Here is a 23,944-nt window from a genome sequence, read left to right on the forward strand (position 1 = left end):
CCGCGGAAGATCAACACCTCGCACCGATAAGTGGCCCGCACGATGCACGACCAGCATCGTAACAAAGGGCACGATCATGTGGTTGGTTTATGGATTACGCGACGGGCCTTGAGCTTGCGACGCTTGGAATTCTGCAATTTCACGGCCCCGTAACCAGCGCCTGCGGCGATAATTGGCACGAAAGCCAAGAGGAGACAGCCGTAGATGTAGGGCCCTTCGCTGCCCGCAAAGTAGTCGTAGCCGGCCAAGAAGTTGCAGGGGGTCAACAGCGAAGCGTTGAGCTGAGTCGGTTGAGGGCACGGGTCGCCATCGCGGAAGAAGAACACATTCCGCTGGATCTCCCCTTCGCTGATGTTCATCGTGCTGAAAATCACGTCGTGAAATGTCGTTTGGCGGATCTCCTCGATTTCGCCGGCCGTAAACATGCCGTTGTCGCTGTTTTCGAACCAAAAGCGATCAGCGTCGCGGATTCGACCCAGCTGTTCCTTGATGACGGCCGTGAAAAGTGGACCAGGTCCGTTGGTTGACTCCAACATTCCTCCGATGTAGACGTCGACATTCCACAAATCATTTCCATAGAGCTCGGCCAGCTTTGGGAAGAGTTCAGGCTGTTGAACGGCTAGCGCCGGATTAATGTCGGTCCAGTTGGTGATGGGGCTCAAGTGGAAGCTGCGGCGGGCCGTGTTGTAGTCCGGCAGGCCGGTATCTCGACCACGCATGATGTTGAGCACTACTAGATCGCGACGGGAAAATTCCATCGGTCCAAAAGGGCTTGTTGCGGACGTCGGAGCAGAGTAAACTGTCCTCTCGTTCGGACAGCTGCGAGGCCATGCCCAGGTTGACCAAAATTTCGACAGCGTCCCACCAGGCCGAGCAAAGTCGAATGGCTGGCGTCTCGTTTGGTCCCAACCTGAAATTGCATTGGCCGTCACGTCTGTAGAGGCCGGAAGGGATCATCGTGTGACCGAAGCGGAAGGCAGCGCTCTGGAACACATGGCTGATTCCAGGTTGTACATCGGCTTAGTAGCCTTCGTATTCGCCAAGAGATTCACCAATCAGGGCCGGTAAATATTCGTACACGACAATGTTCTACAGAGAAACAAAAATAAAAATATTACAACAAATGCTTTGAATGTTCCATCAATCTAAGATTTGGCCATACTTGCAATGTTGCCACCACTACACGACGAGCCCTTTGGAAGACTTCTTCATCCAACCATTCTGGATGTTCTTGTTGAATTTTACCAGCGACCACATTATGGAAGCGGAAAAAGAGAACGCCAATAGCAAGAATTGCTGGGTTTTGATTGGTCCGGGGATCTCCGAGTACTATATGAACATATTCGTGAATAATTCATTCATTCAGCATCTCCAATCCAATTACCGTCAATAATTTGTTTACTTACGAAGCATTTTTTCGGGAGTAGCCATTCTCATGATGTGTGGAGCAGGTGCAGTGAAAATAGGTACACGATCCTTGTTTCGTGGGGGCATTCCTTCCGAATCGCCCAATTTAAAAGTTCCGTTCGTGAATGACCGCATGGCGTTCACCCAGGCCTCACTTGTGCTGTAGATAAAACTGCCATCAATCCAGCTGGTCATCCGATTGATCTAAAGGACAAAAAGCCAATTTATAATTCGATTACTATTGCCTTCAATAACTTGACGATGGATCTCATGCGAATAATTCTCGCATATAAAACGAAATTAACTTAAGTGTGTCAGGAGCTATCCTAAATGAGATAATTTCCCTTGAAAAAATTATTCGAAAAACAATAAACAAAAGTGAAGTGCAAGACTTTCGTTTCGGTTGATGTAAAGTAGCCCCAAAGGCTCTTGCAATCACCATTTTGAACTAGATACAATAAATCTGGATGGGATTTCGCTCTCAATGTTACCGTGCAGACGATAAATAGCAAACGTTCGCTCGATAAATCAAGAGCAATCAGATTTGCTATTTGAAAACAAATGACGGAACGTTTCGGTTCGCACACAAGTATATCTTGTCCTAAATTTTCATTTTCACCCCCATCTTCAAAAATACGATTTTATGTTAAATTTGTAAATTTTTTTACAGTACTGACAAGGACGCGTAATAAATATCAACCTTAAAAGTTGGTGGTCAATTTTCGAAAGCCATTGGCAATGCTACAAATGACAACAATTGAATTTTTATTTTTCTAGCCGACAACTAGTTCAGTTTGCTTACGAGCACTCCAAATTATTTACTAGGCGCAATTGGCTATTTCCCAAATATGCGTTTGATGGCAAACTTCCCTTGAGTATTTTTATTTTATTCTACTGGAGGTATTAGGAAATTACTGCAAGTATGGCCAAATCTTAGATTGATGGAACATTCAAAGCATTTGTTGTAATATTTTTATTTTTGTTTCTCTGTAGAACATTGTCGTGTACGAATATTTACCGGCCCTGATTGGTGAATCTCTTGGCGAATACGAAGGCTACTAAGCCGATGTACAACCTGGAATCAGCCATGTGTTCCAGAGCGCTGCCTTCCGCTTCGGTCACACGATGATCCCTTCCGGCCTCTACAGACGTGACGGCCAATGCAATTTCAGGTTGGGACCAAACGAGACGCCAGCCATTCGACTTTGCTCGGCCTGGTGGGACGCTGTCGAAATTTTGGTCAACCTGGGCATGGCCTCGCAGCTGTCCGAACGAGAGGACAGTTTACTCTGCTCCGACGTCCGCAACAAGCCCTTTTGGACCGATGGAATTTTCCCGTCGCGATCTAGTAGTGCTCAACATCATGCGTGGTCGAGATACCGGCCTGCCGGACTACAACACGGCCCGCCGCAGCTTCCACTTGAGCCCCATCACCAACTGGACCGACATTAATCCGGCGCTAGCCGTTCAACAGCCTGAACTCTTCCCAAAGCTGGCCGAGCTCTATGGAAATGATTTGTGGAATGTCGACGTCTACATCGGAGGAATGTTGGAGTCAACCAACGGACCTGGTCCACTTTTCACGGCCGTCATCAAGGAACAGCTGGGTCGAATCCGCGACGCTGATCGCTTTTGGTTCGAAAACAGCGACAACGGCATGTTTACGGCCGGCGAAATCGAGGAGATCCGCCAAACGACATTTCACGACGTGATTTTCAGCACGATGAACATCAGCGAAGGGGAGATCCAGCGGAATGTGTTCTTCTTCCGCGATGGCGACCCGTGCCCTCAACCGACTCAGCTCAACGCTTCGCTGTTGACCCCCTGCAACTTCTTGGCCGGCTACGACTACTTTGCGGGCAGCGAAGGGCCCTACATCTACGGCTGTCTCCTCTTGGCTTTCGTGCCAATTATCGCCGCAGGCGCTGGTTACGGGGCCGTGAAATTGCAGAATTCCAAGCGTCGCAAGCTCAAGGCCCGTCGCGAAGAAAACAACAACGGCAAATCGGTGGACAAGATGGTCGTCAAGGAGTGGCTGCATTTGAACCACAAGCGACTGGTGAAGGTGAAATTCGGTCCCGAGGAGGCGTTTTACACGGTGAACTGCAAAGGTGAAAAGCTGCGCAAAGTCAACTTCAAAGGCGTCGAATTGCTGACGATTGAAGTCACGCAAGACGCCCGCAAGAAGCCGATGCTGTTGGTGCGAGTGCCGCGCGACTACGACCTCGTCCTGGAATTCGACTTGAACGCGTCGCGCAAGCGCTTCCTCCACAAGTTGGAGACGTTCCTGACCAGCCACAAGAAGCACCTGGAACAGATTCCCACCTACCGCGAGCAGATGCTGTCCAACGCTGAGACGCGGGAGCGCCGAGAGAAGCGGCTGGAAAATTTCTTCCGCGAGGCTTACGCTCTGACTTTTGGTCCCAAGCCGGGCGAGAAGCGCAAAATGGAGGAGGTGACGGGCGATGTCGTCAAGGTCATGCGGACGTCTCTGTCACGCAGCGAATTCGCCAGCGCTCTGGGCATGAAGGGCGACGATGTTTTCGTGAATATGATGTTCAACATTGTCGACAAGGATGGCGACGTCCGCATCTCGTTCCAGGAGTTTCTCGACACCGTCGTCCTCTTCTCCAAGGGCCGCACCGAGGACAAGTTGCGGATCATTTTCGACATGTGCGACAACGATCGAAATAGCGTCATCGACAAAGGTACGTTTGCATTAGCTCAATTGGTCAGACTTTTGATTGGCCCTCGAGATGAATTGATTTGTTTTATTACCCAACAGGTGAACTTTCTGAGATGTTGCGCTCGTTAGTCGAGATTGCACGTACCAACAACAGCCTGAACGACGACCAGGTGACGGAATTGATTGACGGCATGTTCCAGTCTGCCGGCCTGGAACACAAAGACGCTTTGTCCTACGACGATTTCAAGCTGATGATGCGCGAGTACCGCGGTGACTTAATCGCCATCGGACTCGACTGCAAAGGCGCCAAGCAGAACTTTTTGGACACGTCGACCACAGTGGCCCGTATGATCAGCTTCCACATCGACGCCTCGCAGGAGCGCCACCGCAACACGATCCTGCGCAAGTGGAACGAGCTGACCACTTTCCTGGAGGCCAATCGCCAGAACATTTTCTACCTGTTCGTTTTCTACGTCGTGACGATCGCCCTTTTCGTCGACCGTTTCATCCACTACTCGTTCATGTCCGAGCACACGGATCTGCGTCACATCATGGGCGTCGGCATCGCCATCACGCGTGGCTCAGCCGCGGCCCTTTCCTTCTGCTACAGCCTCTTGTTGTTGACCATGTCCCGCAACTTGTTGACCAAACTCAAAGAGTCCTGGGTGCAGCAATACATTCCGCTGGATTCTCACATTCAGTTCCACAAGATTTGCGGATTTTGCGCCTTGACGGCCTTCTTCTTTTCGATGCTGCACACGGTCGGTCACGTCGTCAACTTTTACCACGTCTCGACGCAACCCATCGAACATTTGCGCTGTCTCTCCAAGGAAATCAGCTTGCCCAGCGACTACAAGCCCACCATCACCTACTGGCTGTTCCAGAATCTGACGGGACTGACGGGCGTGCTCCTCTTTATCGTTGTGATCATCATCTTTGTCTTTGCTCATCCCATCATTCGCAAAAAGGCCTACAACTTTTTCTGGATGACTCATAGTTTGTACATTGTCCTTTACTTCCTGTCCATCTTGCACGGACTCGGCCGACTGACGGCAGCGCCCACCTTCTGGGTCTTCCTCATAGGACCGGCCATCGTCTACACCCTGGACAAGATTATCAGTTTGCGCACCAAGTTCATGGGCCTGGACATAATCGAAACGGTCCTACTGCCGTCCGACGTCCTCAAGGTGAAATTCTACCGCCCACCCAATTCCAAGTATCTTTCCGGCCAGTGGATCCGTCTCTCGTGCACCGGAGTCAAGCCTGAAGAGTTCCACTCATTCACGCTCACATCGGCTCCACACGAAAACTTTTTATCCTGCCACATCAAGGCGCAGGGACCGTGGACGTTGAAGCTGCGCAACTACTTCGATCCAAGCAATTTCAACCCGAAAGAGATGGACCCTAAAATCCAACTCGACGGTCCATTCGGTGGCGGCAATCAGGACTGGTACAAGTTTGAAGTCGCCGTCATGGGGGGTGGAGGTATCGGAGTCACGCCCTACGCTTCCATCCTCAACGATTTGGTCTTGGGTACGTCAACCAACCGCTACTCTGGCGTCGCCTACAAGAAGGTCTACTTCCTGTGGACTTGCCCGTCGCACCGCCACTTTGAGTGGTTCATCGACGTCCTGAGAGACGTCGAGCACAAGGACGTGACCAACGTGCTGGAGATACACATCTTCACTCAGTTCTTCCACAAATTCGATTTGCGCACGACGATGCTCTACATTTGCGAGAACCACTTCCAGCGCATCTCCAAGCGCAGCATGTTCACCGGGCTGAAGGCGGTCAACCATTTTGGTCGACCGGACATGACCTCCTTCCTCAAGTTCGTTCAGAAGAGGCACAGTTACGTCAGCAAGATCGGCGTCTTCAGCTGCGGTCCGCGACCCTTAACCAAGTCCATCATGAGCGCTTGCGAGGAAGTGAATCAGGGCCGCAAGCTGCCCTATTTCATTCACCATTTCGAGAATTTCGGTTAATCACTGTGAGGAGATAACCTTGTCCTAAACTGCGTCATGTACATTTTGTTTATAGAAGAGTTTCTTTAATTTCTTGGAATCTTCATTCTGTTTGTCTTCTCATTAGCGTCGTGCTGCTTTTGTAATTGATTGCGTCTTTTGTTCTGGATTATCCTTATGGTGGACGCACTTGCCATTTCCATTTTTGTGCATTCCTCGATTCGCCTGTCTGTCATGTTATACTTGGAAAATAAAAGACGTAAGGAAGGGTTGTATAATAAGTTACGTTTGATTTGCAGAGTGCATTTTCTCGAGTTTTCAAGGTATGATACTGATTCGTGAAACTGAAAGCGCCAACGGGCAAACTTGGTATTAGAAGAATAGAATTGAACTCAGCACTCGATTGCATTCAGATTCGAGTGTTATTGATTCATGTATTGGAAATGTCGGATTCAGATTTTTGCCACTTTCATCTCTTACCTGCGGTAAAAGAATTGCAATAAAAAATGCTATATATGGAGTGTAATATCGTTATCAGTAACTTTCATAATTTATTAATTTCTATCTGGCAGATGGTATAGTGTAAGTTTATAACGAAACCTTATTGAAAGTCGAAAAAAAATACGAAGCAGTCATTTATCAGGTGTGATTCTGTGGTCGTACACCTAATGAACTAAATTTGCCTAATACTAAGTTGATGAAGCAGCTTCAAGTATGGCGATGAAAACCCAAATGACTCATTACAAGTTGCATCAGTTAACGCCAACGAAAATGACGCCGACGAAAATTTCACTCATTCGTCAAACGGTAACTTTACCAAAAACAATTAGAGCAACTGGCTCCATTCCTCAGCCAGTTGGCGAATATACCCAGTCGTGGAAAAGTTTGGAAGCACTGGCGCTATGAACGCGGACATATTATCGGATAAGATCCATCAGTACAACGAAGCCGTTCGGTCTAAACTGCTGCGAGTAATATAATTTATCGCAGGATCAAACGCATAAACGTATAAATTCATCTTGAAATTGATTATTTTAGGAGTTACACAGATATGGGATTCAAGTAATCCATTAGTTGAGGAATACATCCGTGGTTGCGGTCCTTTTCGAGAGCGCTTGCAATATGGGATGTATATAGACTCAGAGCCAGATTATTCGTATATTAACTGCAACGATTTCACACACCCAGGTTCAGCCTTATCGCAAGCCACTCAACTCCTTCTAAATGATCTTTGCGAAAAATAATATCCTATACCATTGGAATAATACAGGCGTTCAATTTTTTAAAATACATCTTTTTTAAACCCATTTAAACTCCCGCCTTTTCTTTTGGTAAGTGAAATCCCATACCACTTGATTAACCCATCGCAACTCGAAAAAAAAAGTAGCAAGGGGGGGGGGGGGGTAAGAGAAGGTATTTCCTCTTAGCACTCAGAAGGGATGTGGCTACTGTCAACCATACAGAGCAGCTGGGGAAGGTCATCATCAAGAAATGTGAAAGGACAGAGTGGGACCTGCAGCGGCCTCGTTGTTTAAAAGTTGTTGATGAGAACTTGTCTTTTAGTATCACTTATCTGAACTGACGTGCCAATCCTGGTCTCTCTCCAATTCGCCATAACGAAACTTAAAATCCACCAAGAAATTTGAATCTTCAATCCAATAGTGTTATAGAAACGTGTTGTTTTGTTTTGCCTCAAAATTTCCAGTATAAAATGAAGCTCTCGGTAATTGTGGTGTCTACTATCATTTATTTTGCAATCATCTGTGTCGTTAGCGCATCGCCCCAGATTACCGTCATCGCTCACATGACCAACACACCGAACGCTATTCGCTGGGCTCTGGAACAAGGCGCCAACGGAATCAAAACGGATCTGAAGTTTGACGGCACTCGTCCCGTCCAGTTCCACCACGGGGCTCATTGTGACTGCTTTTGTTTGCTACAGTTTTTATCAATTCAAGATCACGGATGCAGATCACTAGGCAAAGGCTGTTCCGGCTCCACCAGTGTTGCAGAAATGACGCACGTCCTGGGCAGCCCCGAGATAACATCCTCCCATCTGGCACTCATCTACATCGACGTCAAACTGGAAAAATCCATCCGAAATTACGCCCAAGCTGGAGCCAACGTAGTGCGGATGATCAACGAGAATGTCATTTCACGGGGTTATCGCGGTCAAATTCTTCTGGGTTGCTCGACTATTTCACGAGTTGATTACCTGCGCGGGGCTTTACAGGAAGCACAACATTCCGAATACGTCGATCGCTAATTCTACACAATCGTCAGCGAAGGCCGGAGATAACGCGGAAAAAGTATGGGATAATTCTCTTCGATTGAGCACCAACAACGTCGGAGGAAACTGGGAGGCAAAAAAAAACGAAATAATATATTGAACGTACCGTGGCGAACGGCAGCCCGGCCGCCAGTCAGTTCAATGTTTTCGTTTCCAAAAATCTATATTCACTTGGCTGTCCCGTCTGAACGACACCTGGACAGTACTAATACTTTGATAGAGTTGCATCCTGATTAGGCCAAGCGGACGTATAATGTTATCAGCTGCTTCAGATAAAATTCACCATATTTATTTCCGATTTCCTGACATAATAACTTAACTTTTAAATTGGGCGGCACTCAAACGGGTGTGTGTAGTGTCGTCTGCAACCTATCGCGACATATAACTATTGTACAGTATCGTCCAAAAAAATCCGAACGCACCCCTTTTTCAAAAGCCCAGTTTAATGTAGATTCTTTGTTTTAAACTTTCAAGACTTCATATTATGTGTAGAATTAATTGTTTTACAAAGTTCATTTATTAGAATTAAGAAAAAAATGCAGAAATATTTTTTTTAAATAAAGAAAGAGACCATGGTGTTCGGATTTTTTTGGACGATACTGTACATAGCACTATTTTCTTCCACCTATAAGACACTCTACTTCTTATTTAGGCTGCACTACCGTCTGGATTTTTTTTCTCTTCTTATTACGTGCACGTACTTGTATTTTGCGTATAACAACTATATAAACAATTTTTTTAAATAATTAAATTCCAGATAGCCGTGCGAGTTTGCAGTATGGTTGATGCAAATCCTTAAATTTACAATTTGTTCGTTGCCAAAGTCTCGCAAATCCTTTGAAAGCAATGCGACTTACTTTCTAGGCGTGCTCTTCCCCGTCGATAGTACAATAATACAAAATTTAGCATTAAGCATTTAAGTACACCCTCTCCACCGCAACTTTTCGTTTATTATTAGCCTTTCATCCTCTTCTTTTTTTTCCTCTAGTATTTTTTAGAAATTTCCCAATTGCGTCGTTGAGCAATGCAAATGTAGTCTCGCGCAGCAATATATTGCGGCACAATAGTATGCTAATTTCGGTTGGATATATACCTACTTATCGGAGTCTAGTGTCAGTTTGCTTGGTTCTTTCAAATAATTGGTGACTAAGGAAAACTTTGGGCTTGCGTCGTTCTATAAACTGCTGGCGAACGCTGGTGGAAAAGTTCACAAGGTCCGTGACGGCATTCAAACCAAATCGGCCAATTAACAGAGCAAGTTTCAAAAGTTTATAAAACTTTCAGACACCGGCAGAAATAAAAGTAGTCGGAAGGAAACCGAAGAAAATGGCAGAAGATTATTTTCACTAATAACGATAAGATATTCAAACAAAAATCAACGTGACTGATGTGGGCGAAAAAGCTCAAAACGGAAACAAGAGGAATAAGAGAAAGTAGGCCTATATATATTTGCATGTCAACTGTCTTGGGAAATGGGAGCGTTTGGCAACCGTGTCTGATGCAATCATTTCTATACTCTGCCGCGCGTTACAGACGCACAATCAAGATCCGGTAAGAAAACAAAAAAAGGTAAACTAAAAAGAACATGCTTTTCGACTGAATAGTTAACTTCAATAGGTATGTAATGTTGGTGCGTATGCCCGGTTGGTGATTAGACCCGCACGAATTAAACCGGGCGATTTAATCGGAATGGATCGCGGAAGCCGACAACCTTTTCCCGTCTCTTTTGAGTCTTATTCTTCTCTTTCTGGGAAATAATTTCCCGACGATATTTAGTCGCATTCACTGTTGAAATTTTGAGTGTTTTCTATTCCGGGGGTTTATTTGTTCAACGTTCGCCAAATCTTATATCCACGTCGCGTTATTTTGATTTTTTTCTCTCGACCAAAAAATCCATTCAGTGCAGCTTTTTTCTTCTTCCGTCCACCCTTCATTTAGCCGAGCCGCAAAGGATATCCTACAGTTCAAATATAAATGGGCGGGACATATAATCCGCGATGATCAAGCATTTCAGACAGCCATTCAGCAGAGACTATATATAGCAGTTAGCAGCGCATCATTTTCGTTCCATATACAGTCCCCTCCATAAGTATGGGATCACCCCGCGCCGTTCCGTAAGGCGGCGTGTATTTTTCTAGTTGGTTTTTCGGGTGGCAAAAAGTGAAAAAATGACATAAATTCACAAAACTTGGAATTTATGTCATTTTACCTCTTTTGTTTTGTCTGAATTTTTTTCAGATTTTTTCGTTCATGGAGTAGGCCTCTAAAAGTGGCTCCAAAAGTATCGGATCACTCCGACGCCAACCATGTTATCTTATGGCCCAAACCTTTTTTTCACATAGCTTTTTATATATTTAATTTTTAAGAAAGAATTTTTATTTTAAAACCGTGTATACACTACCCTTTCATAAACTAACTGTGAGTTTTGCATGATGATCCGAATTATTTTCGAATTTTCCCAGATTTATTCGTTTCCCGAGTTTCTGAAATCAGAGACTGCAGAAGACTTCATTTACGGTTTACAACCTCTATCAGCTGGCGTAGGCAGGAAAATTAGTGTCGTTTCTATACACCACTGGCGCTCTGCTACCTTTTTTACTTAAGGGGCGTATAAAAACGACACTAATTTTCCTGCCTACGCCAGCTGATAGAGGTTGTAAACCGTAAATGAAGTCTTCTGCAGTCTCTGATTTCAGAAACTCGGGAAACGAATAAATCTGGGAAAATTCGAAAATAATTCGGATCATCATGCAAAACTCACAGTTAGTTTATGAAAGGGTAGTGTATACACGGTTTTAAAATAAAAATTCTTTCTTAAAAATTAAATATATAAAAAGCTATGTGAAAAAAAGGTTTGGGCCATAAGATAACATGGTTGGCGTCGGAGTGATCCGATACTTTTGGAGCCACTTTTAGAGGCCTACTCCATGAACGAAAAAATCTGAAAAAATTCAGACAAAACAAAAGAGGTAAAATGACATAAATTCCAAGTTTTGTGAATTTATGTCATTTTTTCACTTTTTGCCACCCGAAAAACCAACTAGAAAAATACACGCCGCCTTACGGAACGGCGCGGGGTGATCCCATACTTATGGAGGGGACTGTAAGTAGTCTATATAGTTTCGTGTGGCACTCGACTGGCTCCACACTTGAAAGAGTTTTCCCCCCGGCCATAAGGACCATAACGAGGCAGGAGGAGCGCGGGACCTGCACGTTCGGGTAGTTTGGGCCATCACACACGAAAGGGAAGAAAAAGAAAGTGCGAAAGAGGCCAGCAACATCCAGCGAACATCTTTTCTGGGGCCCTCCTGTGTTTATGTCTCTTTCTTCTTTTATTTTCGTCTACTTTTTTGTTTCCCTTTCGCTCGATCAAGTGGAAATTTTAAAAAAATTAAAAAAGGGACGGAGAGGGATTTACGGGCACGGGAGTGAACACAAGGGAAAGAAAAAAAGGGAAGTCCGTCTAGGATCACAAGACTTGATAACGTTCCTCACGAGTTCCTCAATATATAGTACGCAAGGCCCTTACGTCACTAAAGGGCGGATGACGCCAGTCATGGTCTCCTCGCCAATAGCCAATCAGCCGAAAATAGGCAATCAAGTGCAATAAAAAGACATATTTTCTACACGCGCAACTGGAACGTGCAGGAAAGAGGGAGAAAAAAAGAAGAAAGAAGAAAATAGGAATCAGTTTCAAATTTTTCTGCCACCGTCTAATCAGTCAATTTTTCTACTGTCAAAAAAATAAATGAAAATCTGCTTATCATATCATTTTTCAAGATCACAAAAAAGCTCGCAAAAAAGGTTTCATCGATTGCGAATTCCCCCCCCCCCCCCCAACTTTTCTTTTGCCTGAATCGAATTTGAAGAATCGATGGCAACTAAATTTTATTTTGAGATATTACGCAAAAAACCACTGACTTACTTTCGTGGTTTTGGGTGGAAAACCTGCGAGTTGCGGAAGCTCCTGGAATCAGCCAACAAATAATATCGTGGCCGCCGACAGGAGTAGATCGTTAAGAATTCATCACGACAACCAACTGAACTTTTTGGGGCGTCTTTCGACTACTGCTGCTGCTTCTGTGTAGTCGGTTGTATGTCTGCAGGCGGTCCTCGGCAGTTCTTAAGACCACTTAAGGGAATTGGAGCGAGACTGAATAATTAACGATTTAACGAGAGAACGTCAAACCCATTGAACAAGTCCTTGCGACGCCAAATAATACATTTCTATTTTATTTAATTATTATTCTTTTCTCGAGAAAAGATAATCATGTCATTTTCGGCTCATCGACGCTAACCCATTCTTATCTCATCCTCCACCGTCTAAAAATAGTCAAAATCTTTTGTTTCGTATTTTACCTTCCTATGGCGTTTTGAATTTGTACGAGGATTGATTAGCACTTGACATTTTGACGTTTTCCGATTACGCGGATCTTGCACGACATTTTCAACTGCTGAAAAGGAGATAAAATAAAATCTGCTGAAATGCTGAAATGCTGAAAAAAAATAAAATCATTTCGAGTCAAGAGCAATCTTAACAGCTTCCTGGAATCAGCTAAACCAAACGGGGATGTTAGATCGCTGATGATATCTCAGCTTGATAAGTCAAATCAATAAGTAGAATTAGAACGTGATTCCGAATACGAAAATATGGTGTATTTTTTTATTTGTAGGCTACTGCATGTATATAGGCCTCACCGACTGCAAAAAAATTTTAAAGATCGAAATCATCGTCATCATCTCTTTAATTATTTGTTTGCGAATTTGTAGTAATGATTTTCTTTTTGTTTTCTTGAAAGAGATTTTTTGCGGTTGATGACTGATGCGAGAGATAATATTGTCACGGGCGGGTCAATGCGGGCTTTACGTTGCTGTGGCCGACCAGTGCTGCAGTTTCACGGAGCTGGCTCCACGATTGCACGAGCCCAGCCTCCGCCAAAGCACATGCACTGCCGTCACTACTCACCGACGGCAGTGCCCAACACCAGTTAACAGAGAGCCCACACACACGACCGTCCAAACTCATCTCAACCTTACGTCTACCGGGGGTCGATGGTGGTTTGATGCAGGTTTACGGAGCTATTATTTTACATTTGAGTTTAAGGTTAGGTTTGATTGCAAGTTAGATTTGGTCAATCTAATATCCCATGTTTGACGCTATGTTACCCCTTACAGCCAAAAACAAATCAAGCCTTTTACACCAAATATGAAAGACAACACTCAGATTGCTCACACAAAATTTCAAAAGTATACGACTTCTCCAACAGGAGTTATAGCAAAAAGAAAAAAAAACGGCAAAAAGTTTTTTTTGGGCCTCTCAGTACTTTTCATTTTTCTCATAGTATAAAACTCTAAGAGTGTCAGAAAACCTAAGCAAACAAGAATTAATGTTTGTATTATGTTTAAAATAAACCCGACATTTCTACATTAAAAAGTTATTTAGTTATCAATTTATTTGTTCGAAAAGCACCCTGTGGGGTTAGTTGGCAGAAATTTTGAGGGGCATGTTGGCATACAGATTTCTCACGAGATGCTGAGTTGCAAGTTTTCAAAATTCGACCTAGAAATTTTGGAGCAATGGAGAATCGTCACTTGCCAACTTACCCCGTAGGTGGGGCAAGTTGGCAGACTTTTTTTTTGCATTTTTTCTCAATTTCACAATTTCGTGTAAATGAACATTGTAAACAAATACGATCAATTCATAGAGAATTGAAATCTGAATCTGATTCATTCATTCAATTTGCAAAACGTGTGGTAAAAAAATTAAAATAAATTCACAAAAAGTGACCCTGCCAACTAGCCCCCCTCTCCCCTTATGTTGTTTGTTTAATTATGGATTGATGTTAAATGATAGGTTTGTTGTTAAAAAGGTCAAAGAAGATGTTAAAGAAGCACCCCATATTTTTTCGCTCTTACTTAACGAGAAAAGATGAAGAGAGAAAAAAAAAGTTGAAGAAATCAACGTGAGAAAAAGGAGAAGACGGTAGAAAAAAAAAACTTTGCCAACCACTAGAAGATACCGATAAATAAATCAAAGAAATACAGTTCCCTTTAAAGACTTCGCGAAATCTTTTTATTTGTCCTCCTCTTTTTTTATGTCTAGAACTTAACCAACAGTTTAAGCGAATGAAGAAGGACAAAAAAATGGATGCTTCTTTTTTTTGTTGTCTTTTTGAAATTTTTAAAACAAATATGATCAATGCGACGATATTGAGGTAGACACACTTTTCATTCCCATATTTCAATCAACCCACAAGGCCACAACGGTAATAACAATAATAAGAAAAAAAGAAAAAGAAACGCTCCTGAGAAGCCCTTGTCCGCTTCTCAATCCAATTGAGAAGAATTTATTTTTATGAAATAGACCAAAGAGGAAAGAAGACGAAGAAGAAAAAAATATTGAAGAGTCTTGGGCTGCATGGGCAGGGAGAGATAACGGGGAGAAAAAAATATAAAGTTGAGACAGAGACGGGATTGAATAGTTTTCCTTTTTTTTCAGACCCCCCTCACACCCACAGAGAGAGCGAATGTGTGTCTGGGACGGGCTGGTGAAAAATTCTCTAGGGCCATCATCATTGACGTCGAGAGCGAAGCGTCGGTGGAGGAGACATTTGACGTCGTTCGTATCCTCCTAGCAACTTTTCTGTCTTTTTCTTCGGGACTTGCCAGTGAGGGATAGCCCCGAAAAAAAAATCCATTTGTCAAAATTGGAAGGGTTCCCATCATAAATAAAATAAAAACTAAATAACTAATAAATATTTAAAAAAGAAAAATTTCCCATAACGTTGGGAGTAGTACGTGGCGGATGAAAAAGAGAGTGGCTCACTCGGCAACGGGTTGAAGAATGAGAAAAAACAGACGAAACGGCGGTCATCCGAGAGAAAAAGAGCTACGGAGCAAGGAACATTCATGAGGAAGAACGGCGGTTCCCTTTATCCTTCTTGTGACAGTATATACAGTACCCTCACAAAGTTTGGAAACACGGCGAGTGTTTCCACGCTTGTAACACGGCGGCTTACGGGCCAATGTGTCTCCCTTTTTTCGCGATAACTCACGTTTGAGTTATCGCAAAGAAAATTGTAAAAAATCTTCTTGGTGAGGAAAGAATTTTCTTTCACCATGATTTTTTTCAGATTTTAGTAAATTGAACTTTATCCCAAAGTGCTAGACATAAAGTTTGGAAACATCGGCGCGCTCGCCATATGTTTCCAAGCTAAAATGTATGCTAGTTAAAAAATCATAAAACATTTAAATTAATCAATTTTTACTTGAAACTTTTACCAACGGTAGACGACATAGTCGTTTACATTTGAACAAAGTTTCAAATTTTTCTAATGATACGCTGATTTTTGCCGATATTTTATGTCAAAATGATTCGTAGCGCAATTGTTTGATTTTTCTGGTCATCGAAAACGAGGGGGGGGGGGGTTATTATTCTCTCTCCCAGCGAGGAAACGAAATTGAAAGAACGAACAGAATATTTAACTTATCAGAATTTATTTAACGGATAAATATCATCACGGACAAAGAGAAAACGGTCACATTTCTCTAGAGCTTGTCATTCATTTACGTGAATTACGCCACTCTCCAAAAAGTTTGTTTTTGTTGTTACCTTCGATCCTGAAGAGAATTCAAAGAAAAAAAAGAGATGGAGATAATATGATTTACAGCTGGGCCGGAATACAATAGAAAAATATCGTTCCTTGTTGATTCATTCCATCGGCGGGGGATTTCCGCCAGGCGAACCGCCCGAATGAGAATCCCAATACAAACATACGCAAGAGACACATCACACAACGACATTTGTAGAGCCCTTCTAGCCTATTTACACGAGCGAATGACATCGTCGGCGAATTAAGCGAGGCAAATCGAAAGATGGTGTGGAAAAAAGAAAAGAACAAACAAACCAGCAATCGTCATTCATCCATCGCAATCAAACTCGTTCACCTCCCAGCGATTTCACAAAAGCAAACTCGACGAATATAAACTGTACAGGTACTCAACGACAAACAACAAACAACAGAACCCGACAAACAAGACGTAAAAAAAAAACCCAAAAAATGTTTCTCACATTTTTTTCTTCTTCATCTTTGTAAAATATTTTTGTACGCGCTTTTCATCGAATATTTTGTTTGCATGTCTGTTTTCTTTGGTACTGTTTCAACTCGTCTCTCTTAAAAATACGAAATCAAAAAATGGCATCCGCACACGCGCAGGAAGAAAAAAAAGCAACAAAACTGTCAAAGCCACACGACGAATTTTCTCTACAAGAGGCGTAAAACCCAAAAGCGCCGCTTGTCACCAACTACAACATCCTCGAAATGATTCCCCCCCCCACAAACAAAAAAAGGGATTCGCTTCACTCAACGATGATGAGGCGAATAAAAGACGAGGGGGAAAAAAGCCAAAAAGGCGAAAGAAAAGAAAACAGGAACTTGATTGCGAAGAAGAAAAGAAATTTTTTTAACCTTATAGATATTTGATCGATCTACCACTCTGTGAGGAAAGATCAACAATATAAACGGCATGAAAATTTTTTTATTTTTAGATTTTCATTTCCATTTGATGGTGTGGGTCCTATTCTATGAGTTGATGATTTCACCCGTAATGAATAAAGGGGTTGAATGTAGAAAAATAAAATAAGGTGGGGGAACATGGAGAGGAGAGCAGGGTCTAATTTAAGAGCTTGAACACCGATAATTTTGTAAATTATGAAGGGATTCCTGTTCTTCCTGAGATGAAAGAGTCCAGCATGAGGATTTGATTTCAAATATTTTGTCTGTTGATTTTCGTTTGTTATTAATAATCTTCTTTTTTGTTTTGTTTGATAGGCCAAAATCGGTCAAGCATGTTGGGAGGGGGGGGGGGAGAAAACCCAAAAAATATTTTAAATAAATAAAACGTCTGATTGTGATGGGAAGGTCACGAGTTTTGATGCGCTTGACCGTAATGGGAGATCAGGAAAAAATTGTAAATAATTAACGGATGAGGTGCTGAGCGAGAGGAGTATCTATAGCTTAAGAGATAAGTTGGTGTTGGTGAATGTGGAGGAAGGTGTGTGTGTGTGTGTGAAATTTCAGTTTGTTTAATGACACCAGTCGACGATGGAGTGCAATCTGAGGTATAGACGGGATCGGAGGGCGCGCACGCAAAGAGCGAGCAAACGTCATGAAATCTTTCAGATATAATGATTGAATGATTATATAATAATAATACATACCTTTGTAAATAAGCGAGTTCATAGGGATCGGAGGAGCGGTAGGAGAGGTATTTCGAGAGAGAGAGAGAGAAACGGCTGCATAACAAAGATGGAGGAAACAGGCCCTGAGAACGGCGTGTGTGTGTGTGTGTGTATGTGTCAGAGTTGAACCCGGTGCTGAGAAAGTGAAATCTTTTCTCCTAACTACCTTCCAAAAGATTTCCTCGTCCTCCGCAAACGCTGGTGGTGGGATTCGGATGAATAAAAAATGTCCCGGGACAGTCACGACGAACTCAACGGATCGACGTCACGATCATGGGCGTCGGCGACGAATCCTGCTGCGGCTCCTTGTCCCCCGCCTGCATGGCCGTCTGATCGGTCGGCTGGGTAGTTGCCGCCGCAACCAACTGCTACTGCTGTTGGACGGCTCCCGAAACCTGCTGCAGCAACGTCTGGTGGTGGTCAACGCCGGAGCGCGGGCGAATCATGGGCTAACACTTGACTCCAATCGTCTGGCAACGGTTGTTACTTCGGCTCGACCGAGTCTTCCGGTTCATGACTCGCCTATACGGATCTGTCGTTCAAGAAAAAGCAATAAGTAAATGGCATCTTGTCAACCACGCTGGAAAAAAAGAAAAGAAGAGAAAAAGCAACAATAATAGACGATGACTACTCGTATTATTGACTTTCCATTTTCTCGGTTGCTCCTGTACGGTATTATTATGACTATCACGTTATTTAAGGCTATTGTAGGAGCTGGAAATGCTGGAATATAGCTTATTCTATAAGTCGTCGTCTGTAGCGTACCTGTCCTTATGTGGATGCACCAGAGAATGGCAGTCAGTGCGACTCCGATGACAAACGAGGCCAGGGCGATTCCCACCGTTATCTCGGTGGAAACGCCAACGAGAATGACTTGCTGGCTGCCAGGCTGCCCGTTGCCAGTCAAGAGGGAACCGGGTGATGTCGTCGTCTCTCCAGCCGTGTTGATTTCTGTTCAAACAATATCTCGATTATTTATCATCTTTTCTTCTTTTTCTTCAAGAAATTAAAAATAAAATGCCTTACTGTTCTTCTGTAGGGAAAAAGTGGCCTTGGCCACCAAAATTTGCTGGGCCGTCGAAACCGATTCGTCAAGTAAAGGCTTGAGTACGTGCCGGCCGCTGCAGTATTGAGAGGGATCTATGCACTATTCAAGATGGCGAGAGAGAGAAACGATGAAACGAGCTGGTTAAGGATTTCCTTTGCACAACTGCCAATGTCAGGCGATAAGCGGGCCACATCAAGAGAGATTAAAAGGAAGAGTTCACTTACCATTACTTACACTTACACAGCTTACCGTTGTATGGTTTTGAAGGGCCAGCACTGTTTGGCCAAAACCAGCTAAAACATACTCCGTCGTGACTTCGTCACTGTCCGAGTTGGTCGAAGAAGCCATCCTGAAAACGTGGAACCCGTAACGGCGCTCGTGAATCAACAGTTTATTGAACAGCTGTTCACCCAGCTGATCCTTTGTTCCTACATACTGTAGATCAATTACTCCATTATTGAGTGTTTCTGTTACAAAATGATACTTTATGTCAATGGGCTTCGTTCTTTGATGGAACTCAGGATTCTTAACTAAGCGGATGGCGCTCTGGTTATCACAAAGTAGGAGAATGGGTGGATAAGATAAGATTAGATTTATTTGTAACGCGCATTTTAAGGAATTGTCAAATGACGCAGATATGTACAGTCGACGAATACAACGGAAATAAATAATGTGTCTTAGTTACAGTTTTTGGACAGAAGGTGAAGAATTACAAGAGAACGAAAAGTATTCAAGTTCGGGGCTTGTCTGACAGGGTGGGGTAGACTATTCCAGAGAAGAGGGGAGGCGCATGAGAAAGCTCGTTTGCCGAATAGAGTGAGACGAAAAGGTTTGCAAATGAGAAGATTTTTATCGCCGGAGCGGAGTTCACGACTTAGGGAATAGCAAGAGATGAGATCAGAAAGATAGGGAGGGGCTGAGCCATTGAGGCAGCGAAAAGTGAGACAGGCAACTTTGAGTTTAGCACGGTCAGCGATTTCAAGCCAGTGAAGAGATTGGCGGTGTATAGACACATGTTCGCGTTTTCGAAGATTAAAAATCGTACGAACCGCTGCATTTTGGACACGCTGAAGGCGCTTCAAGAGAGAAGATGGAAGATTAAGATAGAGAGAATTGCAGTATTCGAAGCGAGAAAGAACTAAAGCATTCACAACACATTTGACAGAGGAAAAATCGAGAAACCGAGGGATCTTGTTTATCCTGTTGAGATGAAAGTTGGCGGCTCTGCTGGTCTTCTTGACTTGGGCTTCCATTTTCAGGTGAGTATCAATGATGACACCAAGGTTACAAGCCGTTGTGGACGGCTGGACTAGTGACGATCCAATCTGGAGAGGGGTTGAATCAATGTGACGAGTTGTGGAGCCTTTACCGGGGTTGTATGTGTAGATTAGTGTGCTTTTAGGAATGTTGAGCTGGACGCGGTTGATGGTGAGCCAGGCGTCGGTTTTTTCAAACCAGAAGCCAAGGCGGGTGCGACACTGAGACTGGGAGGAGAAATCCTCCTTAAGAGCGAAACGTGAGCGTGCCTGCTTGTCATCTGAAAACTGACTAACTTTCACGCCTTCGGTTTTAGTAGCCTCAGAAAAAGGTGTGACGTACATGATGAACAGTGGGCCGCCGAGTACGGAGCCTTGTGCTACGCCAAACAAAAGATGAACGACAGCAGACGTATATGCACCAACATGGACGGACTGCGTTCTGTTGCTTAAGTATGATGAGAACCAGTTGACAGCGGTGCTAGAAAGACCGAAACAGTGGGACAGTCTCTCAAGCAGTATTTGGTGATCAATTGTGTCGAATGCCGTGGACAGGTCGAGAAGAACAAGAGCACTTGCGTCTTTTTGATCTGCTGTGGTGAGAAGGTCATCAAATAAGGAGAGTAAGGCTGTCTCAGTTGAATGGTTGGCTCCGTAGGCTGATTGGTGTACCGGAAGTAGGCAGAACTTAGACAAGTGTTCGGTCAGCAACATGAGAACAGCTCTCTCGATCAGTTTCGAAAGAAATGAAAGGTTTGATACTGGGAGAAAGTTGCTTAGTACGTTCCAGTCAAGAGTTGATTTTTTCAGGAGAGGCGTGATGATGCCATGTTTCAGACTGGAAGGAAAAGCGCCAGTAGAAAGGGAAAGGTTATTGATGATGTCGGTTATTGGTCTAACTAGGACCACGAGGCACTTCTTGAGCAGTTGAGTTGGTAGTGGGTCCAAGGAACACGACTTCGTTGGCGACGATTCGATAAGTTTGGACACCTCCGCAGTGGACACAGATCGAAACTTGAGCAGGCCATTTTCTTCATGTAGCCGAAGGAAGGACTGCTCGTGCTGAAGTGTGTGAGAAGAGGTAGACTCAGCCACACGGTCCACATTCGATCGTATTGTAGAGATTTTAGACGAGAAGAATTCGCTTAGGTCGTCGACAACTTCCTGCACGCAGGGACGATCTGGAGAAACCGGGGGTGCGGATGAGCCAGTTAAGTCGCCAACCAGTTAAAAAAGTGCGCGCATATCGCCACCACAGTCAGACACACGTTCCCGAACTGAATCGGTTCTTGCGGCGACAAGAGTAGTAGAGTAATTTAATCGGTGTTTTCTGTAGACTTTGTGGAATCGTTCACTGGCTGGGTCGCGTTTTCTCCTAGCAGCCTGCCACATTCGCTCGGCCCATCCTGCCATCGCTTTAAGGCCTCGGATTTCAAAGGATCTCCAAGGAGCAGAAGGACGAAGAACAATGGTTTTCGTCTGAAGAGGAGCATGTTGATCGATAGTGGAGCGGATGCCATCGTTGTACTGGGTGACAAGGCCATCCAGTGAGTCGGTTGGAGACTGTACCAACGGCAGAGAGTCAATGTCCAAGAGAAAAGCGTCCAAGTCAATGGACTTGAACGACCTGAAGGTGATGGTCTTAGTCGGCCAACGGGGAGGTCGGATGTTGAGCACACACTTGATAGCAGAGTGATCAGAGATATTCCAACCTAAGCTGTCATCAACGTGAGTGGATTTTACCAGGGATTCCGACTGACGGGAGAGAACCAAGTCGAGAATGTGATCATCGTTGTGTGTGGGTTGGTTCACGTGTTGCTGCAAGCCAAAAGACTCGACGAGAGTCAGAAAATGATTGGCATACGCGTCGGTATGAAGATTGAAGTCTCCAGTGATCAATAGCTTCGAGGAGACTGAAACTGTAGATTCCAGTAGAGAAGAGAATTCTTCAATGAATTGGGCGCGTGATTTATCCGGTGGTCTGTAGATGACAATGAGACGGACTTTTGTAGATTTGGTCGCAACACTAAGGTCGAGGCACTCGAAAGAAAGAAAATCAGGGAACTCAGACAACACTGTCACTTTGACTGAGTTTTTGTGGAAGAGAGCCAAACCACCACAACTCTTCTTTTTCGTTAGAACCAGGTTTCTAGGCTTCTGCACTGCTGAGTAGCCGCTTGGGCAGACAGACCTGGCGTCTTGGTCACCAGCAGCATCAGTAAACCAAGTCTCAGTTACCGCAAGCAGGTCAGGACAAGACGCAGCGAGTAGACGGGTAATTTTAGTGCAGGAAGAGAAATTGAGGAGGTCCCTTGCATTTACTAAGAAAAGTTTGGCATCAGTATCACTAAGCAACTTCTCACATCGTTTCTATTTCTTTCGACGTGATCTACTTGTTGACATTCTCACAAGCAGACAAAGGTCTCTGAAAATTCTGTAGTTGCCAGGCATGAGCCTGGGGGTAGGCCTCAGGCTCAGAGCCAAAAGATCTGAACGAGAGTAATGGAGTGTCATGGCCGACAATAACACAGACATTGAACGAAAAACTACCAGCACGGAAGAAGTAAGTACACTAAGTCCTTGCTTGGCAGATGCACGACACGCTCACGAATAATTGGGAACAAACTATCACATAAAACCAGAACTAAAACAATTAAAATAAAACCGTTGTTCGGGACTGACTTTTAGGTGCAACCTGTGAAGGCGCCACCGGGTGGTACAGTGGAGGTTCTACTCACCCAATCTCCTTCAGAAGACGACTGATCCAAACTGCTTCCTTCGAAGCAAAGCAATATATTCAGCTTCTGTTGTCAAGAGGGCCGTACAACTTTGACGTTTACTCTCCACAGTATAGGAAGATATACCCTGTAGTCGATTTTCTGTTATCCACGTCTCTCGCGAAATCAGCATCAATGTACCCGATGACATCTCTGCAGCTGCCCTCCTTGAATTGAAGTCCATGATTAGGCGTTCCTGATAGGTAAGAGATGATCCTTTTCACAGCATTCCAGTGTCCATAGCCCTGGTTCTGACAAAACTGTGACACTTGCCCTAAGGGAAAAGCTATATCCGGACGAGTAGTTGTCGCTAAGTAGAGTAAAGACCCAACAGCTTCACGGTACGGTACTTTCTTCATATCATCAATTTCTTTCTCCGTTTTTGGTGACATGTTGGCGCTGAGTTGAGTGTGCGGGTCAGCCGGTATCAGCTTCGGGCTGCAGCTCTCCATCCTAAATTTCTTTAACAGCGCTGAGATGAATTGAGGTTGCGTGACTGTTAGTTCTTTTTTCTGTCTGTCACGGTTGATTTCCAACCCTAGAAATCGGTCTGCGTCCATTGTCCGAATTTGAAACTCCTTTTCAGGTGGTCGATGATCTGCTGAAGGCTTTCTTTCTTGTTGCTGCAAGCTAATCCATCATCAACGAAGATCGCCAGAATCGTCATCTCCTCCCCTTTATGGCGATAATAAATACACGGGTTTGCTGTGCTTCTTGTAAGGCTAAAGGTGACTAGGAAGTCGTTGAATCTTGTGTTCCACACACCTGGTGCCTTTTTCAGGCCATAAATGCTCTTGATAAGCTTGCAGACTTCCATTTCTCTCCCAGATACCAAGAAACCCTCCGGCTGGGACATATATATTTCTTCGTCTAGATTTTCGTACAGGAAAGCAGTCTTTATATTCAGCAGTGTTGTCTCAAGATCAAGTGAAGCAATTAGTCCAAACACAATGCGGAGGGCAGAATGCTTTAAGACAGGAGCAAAGGTTTCCTCATTCCGCCTTACTCCTGGGTGAAGCCTTTAGCTATTAACCTAGCCCTGAATCTTTATGGTGTAGTCTTGTAGCTCAGTTTGATGTCAAACACCCATTTGTTTTGAATAACTGCGCGACCCTCTGGCAATTGGACTACTTCCCAGGTTCCATTCTCCATCAATGAGGAATGTTCTTCCTCAATGGCTATCTTCCAGTTATGAGCGTCTTCTGACGAGATCGCTTCTTGATAGTCCTTCGGTACTTTGTGAGCAGTAGTAATTTCCTTCCAGCTTCCAGCTTC

The 23,944-nt window shown here is 44.1% G+C and overlaps 2 protein-coding genes and 2 pseudogenes across 2 annotated transcripts; 2 read left to right on the top strand and 2 right to left on the bottom strand.

Moving 5' to 3' along the window:
- Positions 1-104: 104 nt before the first annotated feature.
- LOC124342136 lies at positions 105-1,679 on the bottom strand (annotated as a pseudogene).
- A 289-nt stretch (positions 1,680-1,968) lies between these two features.
- LOC124342137 lies at positions 1,969-6,328 on the top strand (annotated as a pseudogene).
- Positions 6,329-7,768: 1,440 nt separating this feature from the next.
- LOC124342138 (dermonecrotic toxin LarSicTox-betaID1-like) lies at positions 7,769-8,323 on the top strand. The gene has a single exon (XM_046795106.1). It carries the CDS (start codon positions 7,769-7,771, stop codon positions 8,321-8,323), a length of 555 nt encoding a protein of 184 aa, XP_046651062.1.
- Positions 8,324-19,313: 10,990 nt separating this feature from the next.
- LOC124342139 lies at positions 19,314-23,121 on the bottom strand. Its single transcript, XM_046795108.1, has 4 exons — positions 22,757-23,121; positions 22,302-22,381; positions 21,161-22,213; positions 19,314-21,073 (listed from the first exon to the last, which is right to left on the bottom strand). Exons 1-4 carry the CDS (start codon positions 23,119-23,121, stop codon positions 19,314-19,316), a joined length of 3,258 nt encoding a protein of 1,085 aa, XP_046651064.1.
- Between the last annotated feature and the right edge of the window lie 823 nt (positions 23,122-23,944).

The sequence above is a fragment of the Daphnia pulicaria genome, chromosome 6 (assembly GCF_021234035.1).
Source record: "Daphnia pulicaria isolate SC F1-1A chromosome 6, SC_F0-13Bv2, whole genome shotgun sequence".
Taxonomy (NCBI): domain Eukaryota; kingdom Metazoa; phylum Arthropoda; class Branchiopoda; order Diplostraca; family Daphniidae; genus Daphnia; species Daphnia pulicaria.